The sequence below is a fragment of the Emys orbicularis genome, chromosome 5 (genome assembly GCF_028017835.1).
Source record: "Emys orbicularis isolate rEmyOrb1 chromosome 5, rEmyOrb1.hap1, whole genome shotgun sequence".
Taxonomy (NCBI): domain Eukaryota; kingdom Metazoa; phylum Chordata; order Testudines; family Emydidae; genus Emys; species Emys orbicularis.
In genome coordinates this window covers 38,748,427-38,774,070 of record NC_088687.1, presented here as the reverse complement: position 1 = coordinate 38,774,070, position 25,644 = coordinate 38,748,427, and the positions used below count along the sequence as shown (strand labels likewise).

Here is a 25,644-nt window from a genome sequence, read left to right as displayed (position 1 = left end):
AATCATAAATATGGTCATTGAATTACTTCAGAGAATTAAGGCTTCTAAAAACTTCAGTGCCAAAATAACCTCTCTGCATCCGTATTAAGAATAAAATACATTTTGCATTTTAGGTTGTGTTTTTTGTTTTGTTTTTTAAAGATGTTTCTTAGTTCTGTAGAATCTCATCATATAAGATTACATACTGTAGGGGAGAGTTAGAACTGTTTACTGATGTTTTACTTTAAGTAGTTGTTAGACTAAGTTACAACGATAAAATTCAATTATTGATCTGATTCATTACTGTACATGGGGTAGTTGGCTCATTTCACCTTTTTTTCATGTTTAATGTGACCATTTCTTCTGTATTTGCCATTTGGTATCCCGTTGTGGTAATGTCCATTAATGGTGCTATGTTCATCACTTGACCAAAGATGTTTGCTTTGTTTGTGGATAAACTTTGCTATCCTGGCCAAAATGTAGTAAAATAAGGCAGTACCAAGTAGTACAACAAAGGCAATATCCAGTAAGAAATACTGATAAAAAGAGATGGTGTAAACAGCAGCACGTAGATGTTGTGCTCCATTGTGTCGGAGGATGTAATTAATCCAGTACACTGTCCGATTAACAGGATGCCCGGGTTGGTCCTGGTGAATTTCAGACAGCTTTTGGGCCCGTTGCCTGTAGCTGCGGGAAAGAAGCAAACAATGTGACAAATTAAAAATATTATCTTGCTCTCAAATGACAAGTGTCCATGTGAACAGAGAGATGTACTTGAATTTCTCCATATTGAGTGGGGTATTTTGGTAGGAAAATGACAAAGAACAGCAGGTTTTTGAGATGCACTATAGGACAGGTGAGTCCTCTTCAATTCAATAGTAAAAGTATTCAGAGAAAAATAAATACTGACAATAGTTGTACCTACATTTATATCTGTACACATGTTAATATGAGGTAAAATTCACCCCATGCAGAGAGCCAGCAGAAGGGTTTAAATGGGACTTTAGTGATGCATTGCCCTTCTGTTGGCCTTCTACATGGGGTGAATTTTATTCACACTGAAAAATAAACAAAACAAATTAGAGGAATTCCCCCCCACACCACTAAAATAGACACATACTCTGTCCAATATATTGTTCATTTATACTCTGTCTCTAATATAGTCTGAACAGATTTTTATATTGTTTGACACTAGATCTTTCATGTTTGGGATGCATTTTTTTAAATTTATTTTTTAGTATCAGAATGCCCTGATCATGGGGATTCCCTTTTCCCTTTATTTCAGGACAAACAGATTACTAATGGGGACCTCCCCTCCTCAAATCAGATAACTGTACAGTGGAAGGCTGATGTAACTGGGATTCATGAGATTTCCTTTGCAACTTCCTACGTAGGTATTTTTTCCTTCATTAATACCCTTCTCCTACTGACTATTTTATTTACTCATAGCATTGTCCTGCCCTAAGACAATAAAAGTGTCACCCACAGACACTGTCCCTATCAACTCGGTAAGTTGTGTCCAAAGCTCCTACAGTGTAATGCACTAGACAACTAGCTAGAACATTCACCTATTTAATTTAGGAATAGTCTATGTGCTACAAATGATAACATGCATTTGGAATAAGGATCTAATATATGAATATTCCTCCTCTTAAGTACCATGGGACAACAGGTAGCATTTAGCAGTACTATAATCACTGGGTTTAGTAGTTGATTTTCTTACATTAGTTATAGTGTGAACACAGGCACACTCCTTGAGAATGTGAGCTGTCATCAACGGCAATAGTCCTGATGACAGCATGAGTTTGTCACTATAACAAGACTAAGTGAAATCGCTCACGCAATCATATGCTATAAAACCAACATGCTTTTGTTCACCACAGGTTGCTAACAGCTTATAGTAATTTATTATCTGTTAATGTGACTTCTCCAGGTTCTTTTCTGCAAGCCCAGAGTGGGTGTAACTTCTTCTACCCTGCAGATGGAGACAGAAGAGAAGCCATATGCTTGGTGGAACCCCCAGATATAAAGGTCTCTAAAATCTGAAAAAGAATACCTCTGCCTTCCTGTTTGTTTGGGAAGCCATCAGGGCCCTTTCACAGATTCTGCATTTTTGACAAATCATCGTAGATGTGAACTGGTGATATTCCCGTTCCCCTGGCTGACAGTGACTCTGAATCAGTTAGTGTTTTCTTAGAATGCAAGACTCACTCAATATAAAAGGTCAATAGGAACAGTTAATTTCTTCTGTGCACAAGAGACAGAGTAGTCTTTGGCTGCCCCATCAATGTTCTCCATGCCACTCTGTTTACATGTGCCTCTGTGGTGCTATTATGTCTTTGGATCCTTAATATCTTGCCCTTCATCCTGTCACTGAATAGTAATAACATGCCAGACCATCCAGAAGGAGCGGCGCCAGGGTTTTTGGCGCCCTAGGTGGGGGTCCTTCCGCGCTCCTGGTCGTCGTCAGCAATTCTGCGATGGGGGGGTCCTTCCGCGCTCCCGGTCTTCGGGGCACTTCGGCGGCGGGTCCCAGAGCGAGTGAAGGACCCGCTGCAGAATTGCCGCCGAAGACCCGGAGCGTGGAAGGACCCCCCGCCGCCGAATTGCTGCCGAGGGCGGCAAAATGCCGCCCCCCCAAATCCTGGTGCCCTAGGCGACCGCCTAGGTCGCCTAAATGGAAGCGCCAGCCCTGCCATCCAGTCTCCAGCCTGTCAAAAGAGAAAGCGCTCTCTGCTACAAGACTAGTGGACACTTCATCCAAAGTGTCTGTCATGACAACTGTGTAAATTAAGGGAACATCCAAGAGCAAATTCAGCCAGAAAGACTTGTCCTCTAGCCACCAAGTGAGAGAGGACTTCAGATATAAGAGTAATGGTAAGCAAATAGAATCAGACTGAAGTGACTAATACATGTGCCAAACTGAAGTGTCTGCAGATGAAAACATGACCATTGTAGTTCCAGACATGCCAACACAGAAGCCAGCTTATGAACCCAGGCTATTATTGAGTCCAGCTGAATTATGAGAGAAACTCAAGACCTCAGATTCATAATTCTTTGTAGAGATGATAATATTTTACTGATCAGCTTGAATGACACACCTCTGCCCCAAGATAAATCTGCTTCTGGGATGAGAAAAGAGAACCTTGTGTTTATTCTAAACCAAGCTGTGGGCAGACAAGGCAAGGTTACTCTTTTGTATCCATTATACCATAGGACCCAGACAACAATTTTGGATCAGCTACAATTCAAATATTCCAGCTGATAGAGCCAAGTATATGCATAAAATATGTTTAAACCTCTCTGTCAACACAGCAAAAAATGACCATTCTACATGTTACTACTGATTCATAGTGATTCCATCAAGACAGATATACAGATGCTTTGCTTTACAGAGAAGGATAAAGTGTGTGGGGAAAGGGCCAGTTGTTGTCCTTGAAAAATATAGGATTAATGGTCAGGGATCTTCATCTGGTGACTGTACGTGCTAACAAGAAAAGTAAATGAGGATAATGATTTTTAATATGGCAGATAGAATACTAATTATTGGAAAGATTTGTCTGCATTATGTACAGGACCACATTTTAAAGGAATGACTTTTTGTGTATCCATAATGCCTGTACTTCTTTGTGCATATTGGACAACCAGGCAGGAACTCAGCTGTGTGCAGAAATCTCCATTTGCGTAAATATCTGTGCATACAAATCCTCATTTGCATAAAGATTTAACCTAATGACAATTAAAAAAACAACAACGTTTCCTTACCTGGGATCATTAATGACTTTCACCAGTGCTTCATATAGTTCATCCTCAGTAATTGTCTTCCAGTTTAATAATATTCCCATGCCTTTGGCCTGCACTCGGGTCATAGTATCATAGTGGTCTCCAAAGAGGGGAATTCCCACCACAGGCACTCCATGGTACATGGTTTCAAAAATACTGTTCAAACCACCATGGCTAAGGAAGGCTTTAATGTTAGCATGACCTACAGAGAGGAAAAGTGAAGTAAAGGAAAGAAAATGCTTTACAAATATGTATATTATGTATCATAAAATTACTGAAATTAGAAATAGAAAAGAACAATTATCACATCCAGCAACTCTTCCCAATCAAGTATTATTTGGATAGTGTGCTGTTTTAAACCCTTTCTCAATTCATTGGTGAATAGATTAAACAAAACCAGCTTCCTACTGGATGCTTCTCTCTGCCAAATTAATATATTGCCATTTATCATTATCCTTAGTTTCCAAGCCTCTGTTTTTGTCCAAACCAATTTGAACGATTTTTTCAAATAAGATTTTGTGAGGCAGAGTATAAAATGGTTTAATAAATCTGAGTATATCACAGCTCCTTTCAAATTTCTACGACTTCAGTTCAGGAAGTGCACACAATTGCTTGAAGTTACATATGTGCTCAAGTACCTCCTTGAATTGAGGTCATAGAAATTTTGCAATCGATGTTTTCTCATTCCTTGTAGTCCAACATACAAGGTGGGATATATTCAACAAAATGAAAATCTCATTTCACACACATGGTTTAAAATAATTAATATAACTGGTAAGTGTGATATTGAGGGATTCTGACTAGGTCGACTCTAGCAGACCCTGAAGTTAAGTTCACATGGTATCCCCAGAGCAGCACAAAGATGCACATTCCAGGTATCCTTTCCTCAGGTTTCTGTTTAGAGTGGAAAGTAGCACTGAGTGGTTTCAGGTTACTCTGATTTGCTGGAAAAGTTGAAGGAATAATAGGATTGAATTGGAGCATCCTGTAAAGCCTTGTGTTTACTTTTATCTAAATAAAACATCAGTTTCATGAGGGACAAAAGCTGATTACTTTTAACAGACTGTTGTTGATTATTACCATTGGTACATGCTAACTTAGCATTATAAATGAACCAAGGAGAGAACCCTTATCCCCAAGAATTCATAGAATCATAGAATATTAGTGTTGGAAGAGACCCCAGGAAGTCATCTAGTCCAATCCCCGGCTCAAAGCAGGACCAACACCAACTAAATCATCCCAGACAGGGCTTTGTCAAGCCTGGCCTTAAGAACCTCTAAGGATGGAAATTCCACCACCTCTCTAGGTAACCCATTCCAGTGCTTCCCCACCCTCCTAGTGAAATAGTGTTTCCTAATATCCAACCTAGACCTCCCCCACTGCAACTTGAGACCATTGCTTCTTGTTCTGTCATCTGCCACCACTGAGAACAGCCTACCTCCATTCATAAAAAATAGGAGTCTTTAGTGACAGAATAATTAATTTCTTTGGGGTAAAATGGTCTGACTGTAACAGTAACAATATATTATTGTATTAAATAGAAGAATTTGACTTACTCAGTGCAATGTGGTTACCACAACAAAATTAGTTTAGTTAAAACGTATTTGCCTCATCACTACATTATAATTAATACTCTCTCTCTCTCTCCCCCACCCACCCCCACCCACTTACTTACTTACTTACTTTTTAATAAGTTACTCCTCAGAACGAATCTTTAGACTGGCATTGTTTTGCAAACAACTTCTAAGTAACCTAGAAGCAACCATAAGCTTTCATTGGGTCCTAAGCTCAGCAGTGTTTTCATACACTGTTGACACAAAGTAAAAAAGCTCATGGGAATAAATCTTAAACATTCTTTAAAAAGAAACTATTATGTCTGAGATACAGTTGTTTGACTTCTTATTTCTCAGGTGCTTAGATAACACAGCTATGGCTTAATACCCTGATAAATAAACTGAGAGAGTTTGTTATCAATTTGTAATCCACATCCTATGCCTGATAATGCTTCGGTAGGAACAAGCAGCAAATATATAACTATATTGCCACACATACACATTCCTCAGGTTTCAATCAATTGTGTGTGTGTCTGTATGTTTCTGAATTTTCACTGAAAACATCAGCAAAGACTGGATATTTGAAGTGTTTGCTGGTAAAGCAAACATCATATAGTACTCAACTTACTAATAGTTACAGGTGAGCAGTGTTCCAAGATAGCATGATTCTAGTAAATCTCTACATAAGTGACTTATCTTTTTAAAATATTATCTCATGATTGCATAGCTTTTGCAGTATATAAAGCTTTCTTCAGTGCGGTTGTCCCATTTATGAAGGCCACAAAGTCCTGTATTTTTTTTAAATCAGCTATGAAACTAAAAGAAATGTAAAATAAATCCTATCTCTTGAATCCTCTCAGCTCTCTTGGAGGTGGGCTAATGAAGTTCTATGAATTACCTACTACTTGGCCATCTTAGTTTTAATAGAACCAACCATTAGGAAAAGACATCCTGGTCCACACTAACCCCCCACTTAGAACTAAGGTACGCAAATTCAGCTACGTTAATAACGTAGCTGAATTCGAAGTACCTTAGTTCGAACTTACCGCGGGTCCAGACGCGGCAGGCAGGCTCCCCCGTCAATGCCGCGTACTCCTCTCGCCGAGCTGGAGTACCGGCGTCGACGGCGAGCACTTCCGGGATCGATCCGGGATCGATTTATCGCGTCTAGACAAGACGCGATAAATTGATCCCAGAAGATCGATTGCTTACGGCCAGACCAGGAAGTAAGTATAGACCTGCCCATAGAGATGAGATTGGGGAAGGAGAGAAGGACAGTGATCTTATAGATCTCAGCAATTCTGACCAAGAGGATGGTCTGGGCTCAAGACAGGAGCTTTAAAGCAGACTCCACTGGGGTCCTCTTTCATCCCAACTTTAGCAAGGAATTTGTGTCTTCTCCGGTATAGTACGTACATATAGGCGCGGACAGATCACAGGTTTCCCCTTGCTCAGATGTGGCCTGATCCACAGTCCATTGAATTCAATAGGAGTTTTTTCTACCAACTTCAAAGGCTTTGGATCAGGACTATGTTTTGTTGGACTGATAAAGGGATTTATACTGAGGTAAAAGGAATAAAACGTGTAACATATTATAAGCTCCTTGGGGCAAGGAACATATTTTGGTTTTGTGCTTATATAGAGCCCACCCTTAGGGGGCCAGGCCTCTAGCCACTACCACAATACAAATAATAAATGCATAAATAAATAAAATAATAATAATTTATTGATTTACACTTTATCTGACTAGGGAAGACAGTGAACAGCCACTGAAGATACACCTGACTTAGTTTAGCCCTTGTGTTTAAGAAAGAAAATTGTTTAATTTTGAGGAAAAGCCATGGCTATGGTAGTGACTTTACACGACAGTCCAGGCACATGCATTTGTGGAGGTGTTCAGAAACATAGAAGATGGGCAATGTTTTGTGTAAGAGAAACTGCCAGATGACTGAAGGGTCATTAGTAAATTCATCAAATTTTGTGTTTGGGTATTCCTGGGTGGTTTTCCAGGTACAAATTCTCTTGCAGAATTCTGGCTAATAAAAGTCACTGACTGAGTCAAAGCCTGATTATTTTCAGTTGTTGGGAACATCATTACTATCTTTGCAGCAATCCAACTGTCAGACACCATAGATGTTGTAAGCGCTTAACTAAAGATGGCACCGTCTTTGGTTCTTTTGGAGGTCCTAATTTCAAGCCATTTGATTATTTAACCAAAAATGAATGTCTTTCAACTATTATGACAACCCAATGATAATAATAATCAATTTGCCTTAGCTAGCACTTTATATACTCAAAGAGTTGTACAAACATTAACTAATCAATTACCACTTTAGTGATGGGGAAACTGAGGAAAGATAGCAGGACCTGATCTTTAGTGTCATAATGTTCTGAAAAAGTTTTCCTTGAGATTTTAAACACTGAGCTCAATTAGGTTTTGGTTGGTTGTAAAGTATTAGCACGAGAAGTCCTCCAGATAAGTGGCATATTTAAATTTTCAAATTTTAAAGGTTTGGATTTTGTTGAAACTCCCCCAGCAAAAAAGCAAGCAAACATGAAAACAAGCAAACAAATCCCTCTAGGTTGAGAACCACCATGGAAAATTTACAGATGGAATGGAGAACTTTTCAGAAAGTTGTAAGCAACTGAAAATGGAAGTCTGGTTTTTTCTCCTTCAGTTATATTCTCAACATATGACAAACTTCACTAATTAGCACAGGATTATTACTTTTCTTTTGCACTCAGAGCATAAAAAGTGATTTATTTACCTTGACTTCGTTCTGAGTTCTACATTCTTACCGCACTATTTCTGGTATAGAAGTTGGTTGTTTTAAAATAACAAATTTTACAGCACTGTCAACTGGATATACTTTGATTTAAAAAAAAGCAAGCTTTCACCACATTTTGTACTCACCAAGGAGGTCATTTTGTGGTAACCATTCTCTGAGTTTTGTATTGTTTCCTAAATTCTTCGGCTTGCTTCCTGAAAACCTAAAATGCACAGCAGACAGCAATCTTTCAAAATAAATTCTCAAAAGTTCTGAAACTGATAGACTTGAAACACACATTCAAATCAAATGATCCCTGAATATTAAAAACAGTCATTCACCTGGGGAAAGGATTTATTTATGTACCATTACATGGAATTGGAGTTGTGTCAGCAGGTCAGACAGTTCCAATGGTACAAAGTAATTGACCAATAACTACAGAGTAATTTCAGTTATTTAGTTTTCCTACACTCTGGCTGACAGATAAATATGTGTGTCTGATTTGCGTAATGGCAGTATAGTTTTTTATTTAATACCCATACAAATCCCTGTGTGATGCTGTATGATTGAAACATGACCATTTATATAATTGATATTGCCACTGTTAGACAATGCAACAAACCCTGTATAAAGTATGTCATGTAAGGTGTCAGTGGAAAAGCTATGATTTGCTAAAGATGATTATTCTGTTTAAATCCATATATCATCTCTGTATCTGAAGTTATGAATACTGGCTATAGATCTATATCCCAAATGTGTTTGTTCCAGGGGGAACACCCACCAGGTAAAATCATCATTGAAGCCAGACAACTTTGTGTTGATGGCCATTCAAAGGCAATTGACTCTCACAAGGGGCACAGAAGAAGCTTATCCCACCCAGCAAGTCTTCCTGTGAACGCCTTAGCCTGCAAGTGGGCAATGGCTGCTCCTGCGAGTCATCAAAGCCATGTAAGAGTATGTGACTTGACATGTGACCTTGGGCTCCATCTTTTGCCTGTAATTTTTGGCAAACTGAGACTGTGAGCTTTGTTTGGGATAGTAAAATTCCAGTCACATGATATAGGGAATAAAAGACCCTGGAACATCTCCATTTTGTCTTCATTTCCTGCTTCATTTCTCTGGACTGGATGAAGCTCTAAACAAGGATTTGATGACCCCCAAGCCATTTGAGTAATTTCCAGAGAGACTTTTGCAAACAAGCAGTTTATTCCATCACTGCTTCAAATCTGATAGAAGAACTTTGCAATCACTTGTATGTATGATTTCTGTCACCATTTTAATTCTCCTCTTCTTTCTTTATAAATAAACCTTTGGATTTTAATTACTAAAGGATTGGCAACAGCATGATTATTGGGTAAGATCTGAGTTATATATTGACCTGGGTATGTGGCTGATCTCTTGGGATAAGAAAAACCCTTTGTTTGATTAAACTGGTTATCAATAACCACTCATCATAAAATCTAGTGTCTGGGTGGTGAAATAAGTGCTGGAATGCCTAAGGAGACTGCATTTTTGACTTCTTGTTAACCGGTGTTAACCAGAGACAGAAGTTTACTTTTGTTAATGGCTTGGTATAATCTAATGATAGAATAACCACCAGTTTGGGGGGTGAGTCTGCCCTATTTCTCAGCAGTTTGTCCTGAATCTGGTATTCTCAGCTGTGACCCATTGAGGCGCGGTGTATCCCTAATACTCTGATAAGCTGAAGTCTATTATTAAATAGAGCAGAAGGTTTGTATAATCTCTCTATGGGCATTTTGTTGAATGAGAAAATATTAATAAAGCTACTCTGACTGGCTACTACTATATAAATCCCTCTACTCAGTACTCCCCATCAACATATCCATAACAAACACAGCTCAATGTGTGACTTCCCTTTGCAATCATGCAACCTCCCCTAGGTCCTAACAATAAAAACTATTTAAAAGGAATTACTATCAGTGGTAAGAGGGGAGAGAGGGCTTAGACTTCCCCAAGGGGCAAAAATCTAATACAAAGACTTAGGGTTCAGGCAGGGAATCAGAACTAGAGGCAGCCATATTTACTGTGGCTAAGATTTTCAATGGCAGTTGGGTGTCTTAACTCCCTTAAACTGATTTGAAAATCCCAACCTGTAGGATTATGGATTGGTAATTATGAAGGTGCTTAGGGATTTATAGCAGTCAATCATAACACATTTAATAGAGGGGGGAGAGAAAGCAGAACATAACTACTTGGGGAAGCTCCCTGTTTGCTCAGCCATATCTTGGGTTAAGGACCTTTGATTTCAGAGTTTATTTCACCCAGAATATAGTTATTAGTTGGAAAAGAAGGAACATCCTCATGTTACCAGTTAAATAAATAATTCACCATTGCATGGCTTGTACTATTTAGGCTGCACATTCTGTGCATTTCTTAAAAAGCTATGCTATTTACCAAAAATATATAAAGTAAAAAATAAACTATGTCATGGTCTTTGGCTACAATTTGACGGAGAATATATATAGGAAAGCAATAAAAGAGATTTACCTAACAGTAATTTTATTTATCATACTCCTTCTCTTTCCCCATTTAACACAGAAAAGAGTAATGACAAGCAGAAGTATTTTTCTACTTAAAAGGTCAGTTATACAAGATCCACTTCTTCTTCGGCTATCCCTCGATGTGAAGATGATGTCTGCCAAGGGGGTTCATTGGTGAATTTTTAAGTGGATGAGGAGCCCAATTCTTGCCCTGCAGATTTTCCCACAGAAGTGACAGGTGTAATCTTGGAGGAGACATAGTTGTTGGCTGGACTGTTGTGGCCTTTCTTTCCTTTGTCACTTCTCTGTCTCATGAGCACGTCTGTTCTCCTCAAAGTGACTTCCCCCTGTGGCTTGGTGTATGGTGTGGTGCCACTGTGTTCTGTTCCGCGCCAAGTCCTCCCAGTCTTTTGGGTTGGTGCCTCCCTTTTTAAAACGTACTTTCAGTACATCTTTGAAACGCTTCCACTGCCCTCTGCACAGCACACCCACTTCAAACTCAGGAAGAGACTTCCATAGGTGAATGATCAGAAGAACATGGGTATGTAAAGTAAAATTCCTAAATTCATATTTAGGCACCTCATTAATTAAGTAGCCTGATTTTCTAAAGTGCTGAGGACTAAGCAGCTCCCAGTAAAGCTAATGGGAGCACCTGGATGTTCAGCTCTTCTGAAAATCAGTTCACTTACTTGAGTGTTTAAAACTGAAGTGGAGATCATGACAAGCAAGAAAACAGTAAATAATTTCTCTTGCTATTCATCTCTTTTTCACCCATCCCACAAAAGAAAAAAATTACTGGACCAGCACCCTTGTAATATTGCGCCAAAAGCTATTTAGTAGAGATAAGCTGGTAAATAGAGTTGGTCCAAATATTCTTTTTTTTCCCTCCTGCCCAGGAGAACTAGTTTGTCAGGGAAGAGGTCATCTAGCAACAAGTCAGCTGGTAGGGGTCTGTGATCACCTATGAAGGTTGATCAGGGAGTCTCCTGACATAGGAGACTGGGAGGTTATAAAAGGGCAGAGCTGGTCTACGCTGTGTCTTTGGCCATTTTCACCAGCTCAAGCTGAAATTAACTGCTGCAGGAACCTGCTGCCTTCTTGAACACCAACAGTTCCCTAAGGGGAGGGTGAGTTAGAGTGAGAAGCATTATGCTCAGGCTGTTTGTTGTTTTCTAAATAATCTGTGCCCTCTTGGTGTTTTTTCTCTTACGGGCAATGATGTTGTAGAATACTGTGCAAAGTCTGTCACTTTTGAGACAAAAATAAAACTTAAACATAAAGAAAGGGACAGGGAGGGGCCAGAACACTGCATCACTCAGTTCAATGCTGTTTAGTAATAATGATAATTAAGAATTAAGAATAAATAAAGCATACATAACTACAGCAGGAACAACAGCTACCAGAAGGTAATGAAATGTTGCTCTCCTGGAGAAGGGCAATTTGATATATTTTAAATAAAGTGCTGCTCCCTCATCCTGAGCAGACTCCAGAAGGGAGATTCAGGATTAATATTCTTCATTTCCTGTTCTAAATTGTTGTGTTGCACTGCTGTGTGCTGTCAAACATTTGCATTTAACAAAAGTGCTGTCACTGATAGTAAGGGAGTGGCTCTATAACTCAAACCAGGAGATGCTGGAAATGCAAAATTTCTCACCCACTCCTACCTAATTATTGTTACACAGCAAGCTAAGGAATGCAAGTACCTATGGTCCAGTCTGAGACCTGGGGGAGATTTCTAAGTTTCCAAGTGAGATTGTGAGGATGCCTTATGCTTAGACAGAGGAGTCTCCACATCCATGTGATCTCCTAATCACTCCAGACAAGCAAAGGGAGAGATATTTCTCTTTCCCTCTTTGTGTTTAACAGGCAAGATAAAGACAAGGATGAGGGCAAAACAAACAACAGGGAGCTGCAGGCAAGGAAGACAGACAGACAGATTGAGACAAATGGAGACAAAGGAGAGAGAAAGACAGTTCAGAGGACAAGAATTTCCTACCTGAACAAAGGTTCTTGTTCACACACAGCCCTTTCTCCTTCCTTCCTGTCATGTTTGTTTCCCTGGCCCCATCCCCAACATGAAGTCAATAGGATAATGTCATTCCCAATTCCTAATATGAGGTCTTTAGCTAGCAGTGATGTTAAAAAGCCTCAAATGATTATGTTATACATACCCTCAAAAAGTTCCTCATATTGTTCTATCTTTTTTTTCTGGCTTACATCCCAGTGCTTATAACCTGAACTGCACTCTGCTAGGAGACTGCTGTGTTTCTGACTACAAGGACAATGCTGCAAATCCAGCTTCTGTGAGAAAGTGGGGAGGGAGGTTAAAAAAGGGCAATAAATATCACCTTTCATGAAAGAATTACGTCCCTCCTGCTATCCTGCCTATCTACATTGTGTGTCTCAAATTCAATTTGCTTCCAAACCAGGACAGTCCAAATATGAGGTGAGAAACCTTCAAATCTACCTCAGACATGTATTATACTGTAGTTCTTACCTCCAGATAACCCTCTGAGGAAGTCTTGCCAGGGCATATGCTAATTTATTTGCTATGTCTTCTGACAAATATTTCACTCCAGCTCCAAATGAGACAAGGACAAAGCCATTTTCATTAGCACCATTCACCCATGTTTGAAGATCCTGTGGAAACAAACATTTGCACTGAGCATTGTAAAACAAGCATCAGAATAAAATTACCATTGCATACTGGAAATTTGTCTGTCTGTCACTGCACAGCTTAGCAGTGCTTCATGAGGCGTTTGAATTTTGGAAATTAGGTAGTATAATATCCAAGAGATTCAGACTACATAACTGATATTTTGAAAGTTATTAATATTAAATTTATCCCTAGTTTTGGGTTTAATTAAAGCCTTTATATTAACAGCCAATATAATGGGTCAAGAGATTCTTTCCTAATTTGTTAAGGTAACAAATATTGTTTACATATAGAAGCAGATTTGCATCTGATCTCAGATAGACAGGTACACATAGCTGTGTATTTTGAAAAATCAGCTCATGTGCCTGCAAATGCACAATAGCAAGGTATATGCAACATATGAATAAAACCCTAAACTAAACTCCAGAATCCGAGGTTTGGCCTTAATCAAAGAAGGGAAGGAACTTTAAATAGAGGGTTTTTTTAAAGGGCAAAGATATTTTATTAGGTTGTTATAAGTACAAAAGAGTAGAGAACTAGGGATTTGGAGAAACAGATAATTTCTTCTTATAAAACTGGAGTTAACAGTACTGAACAACAAAATGTTCACTTCACAAGCTATTTTATTTTTGGCAATCACTAGGAATAGCCAGATCCTAGGCTTAGATACTTCTTTACCTTTGAACTTCACTGACCGCCTCTTTAGTTTATTTAGATAGCCATGCGCAGCATTCCAAAGACATAAAATAACAATATTATAAAATAACACTGCCCCAAAACAAACAATCAAAACCTTCTACACAAGTTAAAAACCAAAGCTGAAATCTTGACACCATTGAAGTCAAAGGCAAACCCCCCCATTGACTTCAGTTAAATCAGAATTTCACTATGAAGACTATATTAAAATATACAAATATACCAAAGGCAAATTTCTTCAGTTCTGTCACTAAAGTACATATATGATACAAGATATACAATATGCAAATAGTCAGTTTTCTTACACTGTACTCATATGTTTTACCACTGTTTCGTTAGTTCCTCTAAATGTTCTCTAAGCAGCAAGCCGCTTGCAATGGCATTTCTGCAGAACCCCTTCATGCAAAAACTATACACACCTCTAACAAGCAACGTAACAGTGGAAGAGGTGAAAGTGCACATACTTTTATCGCTTAGGAATTTAAGGGGTTTTCAGATTCACCCTGCAGTGTAAGCTAATAAAAGTTGTGAATCTGCAATGAATTACATGAGGAAATATGCTGTCAGATTAAAAAAAATCAATCATCCTAACACTATCTACTGAAAGAACAGTAGCACAGACTGGGATGCCTTCTCTAGTACATAGCACAATTAAAGCCTTGTAATTACTGTACTGCACAAGCACCCATTCATCTCCAGGTTAAGCCAGATTCTGCCCTTCAGAATTTCAGGGCACAGGGCTTCCAATAATGGAAAGTCACCTCTCCACCAAGGGACGCACAGATGATCTGCCCATCACCAAAAGCAGGTGGCACTGGCAGGGAAGAGGGCATGGACCAGTTGCCTGAGGGAATGATTCAGTACCTCCACTAATGAACCCAAGTTAAATCAGCCCTCCCCTAGGCATGGCAGTAGCTCATAAACCAGTGAGGTAATCTGTGCCCACTAGGCATTAGACATGCCGGTTTTACTGTGGGATATTCACCTGCCAACAGGGGAGAGGGATTTACATTTTGAAAATGTTTTAGGTAACAACACTGTCACATTCTCAGTCAGTGGAGAAACCAGTCTCCACTAGTTGTATCAAATAAACTCAATTTGCTGATAACTAGAGGCAATTAGAGGGAGAGAGGGGAGAGAGAGGGAGAGAAAGAGAGAGAATGAACAATACAACACATGCTAATTTTTATTAAGACAAGGTCATTTTCCCTTTCCAAATGCATTGCAAGTAGCAGTCCATCTGTAATCTACTGTGTAAGGAGGCAAAGGTGACAGTACTTCCACAATCAGCAGAACTTTATGGCACTGACTGGAACTTTCAATGGTTATATTTGCAAAGCAGCATCAAACCTTTTATGAAAGGTAGTATTTCAGTGGCTAATAAGTTTATTGGATGCTACATGAAATGTTAACTGCTACTTTTCAAATATAATATATTACTATAGAAGCATGTGACAGAAAATACTACTGATATTAAAGAAGAGCCTGCAATAGAATGTTCCCCAAACAATTCATCATAATGGATATCAGAATGGTTCCACAATTCATCAGTCACTTGTTGGAAAGGATTTAATCATAAGAAAAACAGCAACAGTATGAATGTTTATTTTCACCAACAAGTAAGGTGAAACCATGGCTCTACTGAATTCAATGTGAGGTTTGCCATTGGCTTCAACAGAGTCAGGATTGCACTCTTAGTTTTTAATACAATAAGCAAAAGCCTGTTAGCAGCTTCAGGTAATTAATATTAAAAAAGTAATTTTAAAATACAACTGGTGTGTGGAGTCACAGAAACAGTCAGATTTTTTTGGATGGAATTTTGTGCAGAAAGTCTTCCAGAGTTCAGAATTGGACACATTCCCCTCCAGAACACAAAATTGATATTAAGTAATTTATCCTGTTCTTGTTATAGTCAGGAGAAAACTTATAATAAGGTCAAGCTGGTGTTTGTATAAACAAAAGGAAGGAAGCACAGGAAAACTCCTTATTGATTGATCCCGGGTTTTGATGCAGGGTGTAAAATAATCAATTGAAATGTACAGTATTAGTTTTCACTGGAATTCCACAGTAAGAGTCTTTTTTCTTCCATTACAGGTCATCTGCCTATTTACTGTAACAGTTAAACTACAAAAAAAGAGACAGCAAAATTTGAACCCCTCAGTTGACTTTGTTGAAATAAAGTTTATATAACCCCAAGCCAGCAGATAAAACTTCCCAAGAATACTGTGATAGCAAAGCCCTGCAGAGTCAGAGTAAAACTATCTCTGTAGATCAGAAAAAGAAGAGTTGCTAACTAAACAGAAATCCAAAACAAACACGAGAACAATGTCATCAGGATATCACGAAAAGGTAGATAAGACCAGGAGGCCAGTGTGCTAAATAGACTTGCCTTTTGCTTTTGGAAACACAAACTCAAATCCTATTTAGATCCTAACTGATGTCAGGCAGTGCTGTAAACTGATACCGATGCCTTACAGATATCCTAGTCTTCAGAATGCTATTTAATTTCTTGGAACCATGATTCATTACTATTTTCATAAGATAGGGTTACCATATTTCAGCAAGCAAAAAAGAGGACGGGAGGAGCCCCGCCCCTGTCCTGCCCTAGCCCCGCCCCTGCCCCTCCCACTTCCCGCCCCCCTCAGAATCCCCAATCCTCCCCCCGCTTCTTGTCCCCTGACTGACCCCTCCTGGGACCCCTGCCCCTAACTGCCCCCCAGGACTCCACCCCCTACCTAAGCCTCCCTGCCTCTTGTCCCCTGACTGCCCCCTCCTGAGACCCTCCCCCCATCCTAACTGGCCCCCTAGGACCCTACCCCCTACCTGTCCCTTGACTCCCCCAACCCTTATCCACACCCCCAGACAGACCCCTGGGACTCCCACGCCCCATTCAACCACTCCCCACCCCCTGACAGCCCCCTCCAGAACTCCCGACCCATCTAAACCCCTCTGCTCCCTGTCCCCTGACTGCTCCGATCCCTCTCCCCACCCCGCCCCCTGACAGCCCCCCCCAGAACTCCCAACCCCCCCCCCGCTCCTTGTCCCCTGACCACCCCTCCTGGGACCCCTGCTCTTAACAACTGCCCTCCAGAACCCCACCCCCTACCTAAGCCTCCCTGTTCCTTGTCCCCTAACTGCCCCCTCCTGAGACCCCCCCCACCCTAACTGCCTCCCCGGACCCTACCCCCTACCTGTACCCTGACTGCCCAAAACCTTATCCACACACCCCCAGAAAGCCCCCCCCCCGAACTCCCGACCCCCCCCCTCCCTGTCTCTTGACTGCCCACTCCAGAACCTCCCTGCCCCTTCTCCGACCCCCTGGCCCTGCTGCTCAGACCAGCGTGCTGGGGAGGAGGAGCAGGGGGAGGAGCTCCAGACTGCCTGTGCGAACGACCAGCTGGTGATCTGCGAATGCAGGGAGGGAGTGCTCTCAGCTGCAGGGGAGAGGAGGGGGAAGCGGAGGAGGGGCTCTCTCTGGCTGTTGGAGCCCCATGTAAGTGGCACCATCCGGCCGGCTGCCCTGTTAGCCACGCGGGCTCTGCATGGGGGGGGAAGTCCGGACATTTGCAAATTCCCCCCGATGCTATTTTTAACTCTAAAAGCCGGTCATGTCCGGGGGAATCCGGACGAATGGTAACCCTACATAAGACTTATTATAAGGCCCACAATTACAATTCCCACACAGCAATAGGAAATGGGCATGAGAATTGAGTAAAAGGAAAATCAAATGGGCTGTTAACACTGTGCAGCTTGTTCTGTCAACAGCAGCCCAAACAGCATAAATATAATTTACTAACATATTAGGACATAACACCACAAAAACTAACATCCAATAAAATACAGCACGTGTACCAGTGGCCAGTGAACTGCCTCCTGCTACACAATGCAAAAAGGATTTCCATTTTCTGAAGAATGCCTGTTTGAGTCACATCTTGCCACTTAACCATATTTTTTCCCTTGCCTTCCTGATTCTTTTTTGTTTGGGGGTTTGCATTCCTTTTGTGACTGTTACTGTATCCTTTGCTGAGTGTAAGACTTTTAATTTCTATACTTTGATCTTTTTGACTACTTTCCTCATTTTTTGGAAGCCCTCCTTTTTAATCTTTAGTGTTGCAGAGCTAATTTTTGGTATAATTCTTCCCTTGAAAATGCTGAACGTAATTAAATTGTGGTAATTTTTATATAATTGTTTAGGGCATAATTGAGAATAGCCTCTCCTTCTTGTGTGTTCTAGAACAAGCTGTTCCAGAAACAGTAATGTGAGGTGTTGTGTAAGGTGCATCTTTAAACCTGTCCAATTATGACATATGACTAGTTGATATATTGTTAGTTGAAGTCATCCATTGTTATTGTTTTAAAAGACTTAGAGGTCTCTTTGACTTCCCTTGAGATTGTGCACTGTGGTGGAAAAATTAACCACACGTTGTGTTTGGATCAGAACAGCCTGAGGCCCACTTTATTACAAGCATGCAGGGAGACACAGCCAGCCTAGCTGGTCTGTCTAACAAAGGAACACAGAAGCTTATATAGCTTAAAACCACATTTAGTCAAACACACTTTTCATTTGTAACATACTTTTAAACAGAAAACCAGCTCTTTATAAGGAATACAAAAGCAACAAGCTTTCCTGTTATTCACAGGTGTTTCTCTAGCAAACTTTTCCTGTTATTCACAGGTTGTACTTTTGCGGTTAAGGCTTCTAGCGATTACAGTTACATTTCACAAGACTGACATTTTTCATTCTCTCTTTCCTCCTGCCCCTTGTACACAGTTATTTTAATTAAAGTTATCCTGGTCAAAGTTTGGGCCTACTTAATTTTCCCTTACAGCTCTCAGATGGCCTGTGCACTCAGGTGGCCTTTTTCTGATCAGGAGGCCAGTGATATAACTCTATTAGTATATATGTATTCTTATAATTGGGATTTTTCTAAGTATCCAAAGTACAAGACAGCAAGTCAGAGGATCTCAGTTCTATTTTTACCTTAGCTGCTAATTTAAACTCTTTACGCCTCAGTTTCACCATAGAGAAAATGGACGTAAGAATACCAACTTTACAAAGATGTTTTGAGGCTTTATTAATTAATTAATTAACATCTGAAAAGCACTTTGAGATCTCATGAAAGGCACTAGAGAAATGCAAAGTATTATGCTCAGAACTAGAGAGAAAGAGAGAGACCACAGGAACTTTGCATTGCTTATACTTATTACCTACGAAATTCACGGCTCATTTTGGTCAATTTCATGGTCATTGGATTTTAAAAATTGTAAATTTCATGATTTCAGATGTTTAAATTAAAATTTCACAGTGTTGTAATTGTAGGGGTCCTGACCCAAAAAGGAGTTGTGGGGAGATCACGAGGTTATTGTCGGGGGGGGGGGGAGTTTGCGGTACTACTACCCTTACTTCTGCGCTGCTGGCTGATAGCTGAGCTCTGAAGGCAGAGCTGCTGCCAGCAGCAGCGCAGAGGTAAGGATGGTATGGTATTGCCCCCCTTCTGCACTGCTGCCTTCAGAGCTGAACCCTCTGTCAGCAGCCACCACTCCCTGGCCACTCAGGCAGCAGCGCAGAAGTAAGGGTGGCATGGTATGGTATTGCCACCCTTACTTCTGCGCGGCTGCTGCTGGTAGGGCACTGCCTTCAGAACGAGTCACCCAGCCAACAGCTGCCAGTCTCTGGCTGCCCAGGTCTGAGAAACGCTGGTCTCCCCTGTGAAATCTATATAGTATAGGGTAAATTAGTATAGGTAATTTTTCATGGCCGTTAATTTGGTAGGGCCCTACTTATACAGTGTCAACCATATCTCCATAGTCTTTGATTTAGATGTTACAACTAGGCAACCTTGTGCTTCTCCCCTTCAATCCAATGTCATTACGCAAGCAGAAGAGGACGGTGTGTGACACGGACACTGGCACGGAGTGTTTACTTTAACTGATCTCAAGCAACAGAATTCCAAACATGGCAGGCTTCCCTGGTAACAAAGATAACAAACACCATAGCTGGCACTATTGCTCAATTATTTTTCTCTTCCAGCAACGGGAAGTCATATCCTTGAGAGAAATCCTGAAAAGTTTATCTTCTGTAATTAAGGAGCTTCAAAGTAAATAAAAGAAACATTAACAGTAGCTTAGACAGCAGTATCTATGCTAGGCTGAATTAGACAGTTGGTTCCTATTGGACAGGATGCATGACTTCCAATATGTGAACAGCAGTGAACAGCTATGGTGTTTGTTACAAGGTAAACCAAAGGTAAGTCCAACGAGACAAGACAGATAATACAAGTGGTGTTAGATACAAACAAAAATTAACATTTGTCTTGTCTACTTGGGCTTTAAGCAATTCAGCACAGGGACTGTCTTTCTAAAATTTTGTACAGCATCTAACTCATTATATGGCTGCTTTGTCTTTTATTCTGTTTAAGGCCTGATCCAACTACTACTTAATGCAATGAAAAGGCTCCCACTGATTTCATTGGAAACTTGGTTGGTCCCCTAAGATGCCAAATAATAATGAACAATCTTATTCTTTTAGGAATAGCTCTAAGGGGCTGCTCTTACCTGTGCCAGCCCAGGAGAAGTCCAGGTGAGCCTGAATCCTGGTTTCTGAATTCAGATTTACCTTAATACCATTTGTTTAAGGCTTACATAGGCCTCTAGCTAAGGAACATACTCAGGGGTATTGCTGTCCTACTTTCCTGGACTGCAACCCCCCCTTTCAGCACAGGCTGGTGCTGAAAATTAGAAGTGCTGTGCATGGGTTGCAGATAATAGAACAGATACATTGTGTTCTTAGATACTAAACTGTTCAGTGAAGGGACTGTGTCCTTAAATCTGTTTGCATAGCACTATGGGGCCTTAACCTTCACAGGGGCCTCTGGGCACTACTGTCATATAAATATTGTGTACAAATAATAATCAGAAGGTATATGGGCTGAAGAAATGCAGAACCGGAATTTACACACTCTCCTTGCAAAGTTAAAGCAATAGCTTTCCCCTAGATTTTCTTTTTTTTTTTTTTAAATATATATAATCCTTTCCCATTATCTCTTTAGTATTTTTATTTAAAAAGTAGGAAATTAAATCCAAACAACTAGTGTTAACCATTAAGGTTACAAAATGAAGCATGCAAATCAGTTATGGATGTTTACTAAACATTAACAGAGCCACACTGCACAAATGTAGTATTTTCTATTACTCTGTTATTAATGCATATTATAAAATATATAAGACGTGCAACTTAACACTTAGAATTTAAAAAAACAGAATATGAACTGAGCCCTTAGAATATGAAAAACAGTGCTTTACCAACATAATTACTGTGACACTGCAGTCACAGCCTTATCTTTAGAAATTTTCTCTTTTGAGTTCTTGATCTTGCACCCCTAACACAAGTCTCATGCAAGATTACTAGAGTAAAATACAAATACTGAGCTGGATCTTGTCAAACCTTCGTCACCCAAGTAATCCCAGTTGAATAACTTGCATACTTAAGGCTGCAGCATCAGTGCCACTATTTTATTGATACACCCACTTTTGTCATTAATGTAAACTTGCAGTCCCATCCCTATGCCATCTATGCACTTACGAATATGCTTTGCGGTCTGGTTATAGACTTGGACACAGAAATGCCTCTATTGTGTGTCTTTCCTTCCATGATTCTATATGTTTTTTTTAATAAAAACAGAAATATTTGTGAACATTAAACAGTAATGACATGTTACCAAACAGGAAAATTCACTGTTACAAAACCAGTATTTCTTCTCCTAAGATATATACATTATTTTTCAAAGTGCTTTCTTGCTTTTCACCCTGCAACCAGAGAGAGAAATGCCCTGAATGAAAACCTGACCCCACTGAAGTTAATGGCAAAACTCCCATTGACTTCAGTGCGGCCATGATTTCATTCTGTTTCCAAGTTCAGTTAGCTCTGCCTGATCCCTGACCTGGTTTGTCCGCCATTAAAGTCTGCAACCATTTTTTACCTTGTCCTCATTTTGGGCATTTTAAAGTTCCTTTATTCAAGTGCTTTCCAGAAAAGGGACAAATGTCAATTTCAAGAGGGTCTCACACAACTGGACAGAAACAGCAAGTGAAGCCAATTTCCCTGCACTATCCCTGAGCCCTCTCTCTCTCCAGCTACAGTTTCTCCACATTTCACTGAACAGTCTTGTCTGGTAAAGAGATGATAAATGATAAAACTCTTTCTGACATTCTCTAAGAGGAAACTCAGATTACCAACCCCAAGAGCACAATGTAAAGGGCTGTATATGCCTTTTACCTAATAAATCCTAAGCCATTACACAAAAAAATGTTCTTTGGCTTTTGGCAAAACTTTTCCACTGGGAGGTATTTTCTGGTGGCTTACAGCTCCTGCTCTTTGCTTCTTTCCACTAACACCACCAGCACTTCCAGGATGTCTCAACTACTTTTCTACCTAGTGCCATCATTTTTTTTTTTTTTTTTGGTATATGCATGGGTCCCAACACCTTTTAACCCTCCTGTGTCAGTCCAGCCTGCAGGTCTCAGTTGCTGCTCTCCAAGTTTCCTCCTAATTTTGTGAGGTTGCAGGCAGTCTAAGAGCAGGTCTACAGCGGCGCAGTATCTCCCATCGGCGTAGTTAATCCACCTCCCACGAGAGGCAGTAGCTATGTTGATGAGAGAAGCACTCCCGTTGACATAGCACTGTCTACACTGGGAGTTAGGTCAGTATAACTGTGTCACTCATGGGTTCACACCCATGAGTGATGTAGTTATACCGATGTAAGTTTATAGTATCAGAGGGGTAGCCGTGTTAGTCTGGATTTGTAAAAAGTGACAAAGAGTCCTGTGGCACCTTATAGACTAACAGACATATTGGAGCATAAGCTTTCGTGGGTGAATACCCACTTCGTCAGACGCATGGCAAGTTTATAGTGTAAACCTGGCCTAAGAGTCTTAAATCGCTGACATTTAGCCAGAGTGAGTCACTGGACCAGTGTTTCTGCAAACACTTAGCCCTGGTCTACACTACAGAGTTAGGTCAATGCAAGGCAGCTTATGTCGACCTAACTCTGTAAGTGTCTACACTAAAATTTTGCTCCACTGACGTAACTCGCCCGCTACATAACTCCACTACCACGAGAGGCATAGAGTCAGTGTGGACGTATTTAGGTCGATGCAGTGCCAGTGTAGACAATGTCGACTGTTGCTGGCTTTCGGAAGCCATCCCACAATTCCCCACACTGACAATTCAGTTGGTGCAAGGACACCTGATGAGGACATGCACCGCCAACACAAGGAACAAAGTGTACACATGCACAAGTGATGTAATTACTATGGCAACTGTATGCTGATGTAAGTTAGGATGACTTAATTTTGTAGTGTAGACATGTCTTTAGTTCCTGGCTTTCAAAATCCATTCAGGGTGGATCAGCATACTCCCCCCTTATCCAGTTTAAATGGTATTCATGTTGTCCTGAGCTATTGTAAATTCAGTGATCTGAGTGCTCAATCTAGGTAGTGCAGGAACTATTTTAGGTCAGGGAAATGTGATGCATTTTCTTCTCTGTACTCTTCAGAGTTTCCTCTATATCAGTTCAGACATCCTCCAAACACATTGCATTCCTTTGTCTGCTTTAATTTAACTCAGAAACATTCTTGAAGGGTCCTGTCTACAGTCCTCTTTACTCCAAAGAGATTGCTTTATGGGCATGAGGTCATGATAATATCCAATCAGCAGAAATTGTTTACATACAAATCTGCTTCCAGAAACCCTCATCCCATTCAGTTTGTAACGAAAAAGCCTCTGCAATACCTTTTAAGATTTTCAGCTCAGTATCTTTCTACTACATTTTAAGTTTATATATATTACAGATGGTCAAATAATGAAATAAAGTTTAGTATACAATAAAAAAAGCCAAAACATGCGTACACACACAAATCCCAACGAATTATTCAACCAACTCTAATAAACATCAACTTCTTTCATTTTATTATTTATTATGCCCACTGGTTTGTCAATCCCTACAAGTTATGGGTGCAGTGTATCATAAAGTAATACTCGAATTTTCATCCCTTTTGGGATTTGACATAGAAGACAGAGAAAGATATTATTTCATTGCCATTCACTTGCCCCCCCACTGTTTGATAGTGCAATAATAACAGTGGTGACTTTTTGTCCACATCTGCAATGTACTATCAGCTGTTCATATATACTTATATTTATTTTAACTTGAGATTTCCTAATGCATTAAAATATCAACATCTTCTTAAGAAAAACTCTAAAGACTGCACAGTTCCTTTCATAAACAAGTGCGGTACATCCCCAATGGAACATGCCCTTTGGGTGCACTTGATTACTTTTTAAAGAACAAAACAAACAAAAAATCCCATCAACGTATTTAAAAAGTTTTTGATTGTTATCCTTATCAAATGATTTCTCATCCTTGGAAAAACAGACATAGAGAGCTATTTGTGTAGTTGGTGTTTTCTCAGCATCTTTATGGCAGAATCATGGTCGTTATTTCATGTTTATGGTATAACATATAACACATTTTACAAGCACATAAAAGCACGCAGATACTAAAGTAATGGCACCTTGTACAATAGACACACAGAGAGCTACATAGAGAATGGACATGCCAGGATCCTAATTCTAGTTATTCTCTCACTCTCTTTTCACATTTTTCTCCTGACATGAACAATGACTGTTCCAGGAGGCTGAAGTGGAGGAAAAGAGCAGTACACTACAAACAGGCATCAGTTAGTGCGACAACGTTCCCAGCATTCCCTATTCATCACATACATACTCGGCTCTTTTCAGCACTCGCTTATTCCTGCTTCTCCCACACAAAGAGTCTTAGAGCTAGGCTGCAAATCACATGATATTTTTACATCAAGATAGACATCTGCAGTGACAGTTACAATAGCTCCAGTCCCAAAGAGTGCTGTAAAAACAAGCTTTGTAAAGTTAGGTTAGTGGAGGAAGCTGATAGGGACAGGGGAGAGGTATCCATGTCTCCATATAGATTCATATTTTGTTCATGACAATTATGTTTATATTTTCTTATTATTTATGGTAGAATCTACCTAAGCTTTATAAGGAGAAAGCAAAAGTGTGTTGGGAAGGAAATGTTTGTTCCTTTTTCAATCTGTCTGTCTGGCATATGCAGTGACTGAATAGATCTGGTACTCTATGGTACTGGAAAGAAACAGAAAACAAGTGCGAAGAGCATATTGGCAGCTATTTGAAAACTGTATGCCACTAACATTTGAAATCATGACATCTGTCATGCAGTAGCATAACATGGATGGAACAAATCTTTTAAAAAGCATGGGCAGTCAAAGACTGACCCACAGCCCACTAAAATCAACAGAAAGACTCCCACTGACTTCACTGGGGTTTGGAGAAGGTCCTCAATGACAAACACTTTTTGCTATTTTGCCTGATGGTACTGTGCAAGTTCAGTACTATTCTTCTCATAGTATCATGTGAAAAGTATGAACAACTGAAACTCATGTTTTTTCTGGTGTGCACATGCACGGCCGGCTCTAGGCACCAGCGTTCCAAGCATGTGCCTGGAAGCGGCACTTTTCAAGGCGCGGCACTCCGGCTTTCTTTTTTTTTTTTTTTTTCTTCGGCGGCAAAAAACCTGGAGCCGGCCCTGTGCACACAATGATTTTTCAAGTTCTTTACATCCCTTTCCAATATATAAATAAAACCATATCTCTTG

General features: G+C 40.1%; 1 protein-coding gene across 1 annotated transcript in view; it reads right to left on the bottom strand.

The window, feature by feature from the left end:
* Window positions 1-302: 302 nt before the first annotated feature.
* UGT8 (UDP glycosyltransferase 8) overlaps window positions 303-25,644 on the bottom strand; it is a 44,310-nt gene continuing 18,968 nt past the window's right edge. The window contains exons 2-5 of the mRNA XM_065405658.1: window positions 13,082-13,224; window positions 8,230-8,306; window positions 3,745-3,964; window positions 303-666 (exon numbers count right to left, since the gene is read on the bottom strand). Of these exons, the coding sequence (XP_065261730.1) occupies window positions 303-666; window positions 3,745-3,964; window positions 8,230-8,306; window positions 13,082-13,224 (804 nt within the window). The remainder of the gene's footprint in view (window positions 667-3,744; window positions 3,965-8,229; window positions 8,307-13,081; window positions 13,225-25,644) is intronic.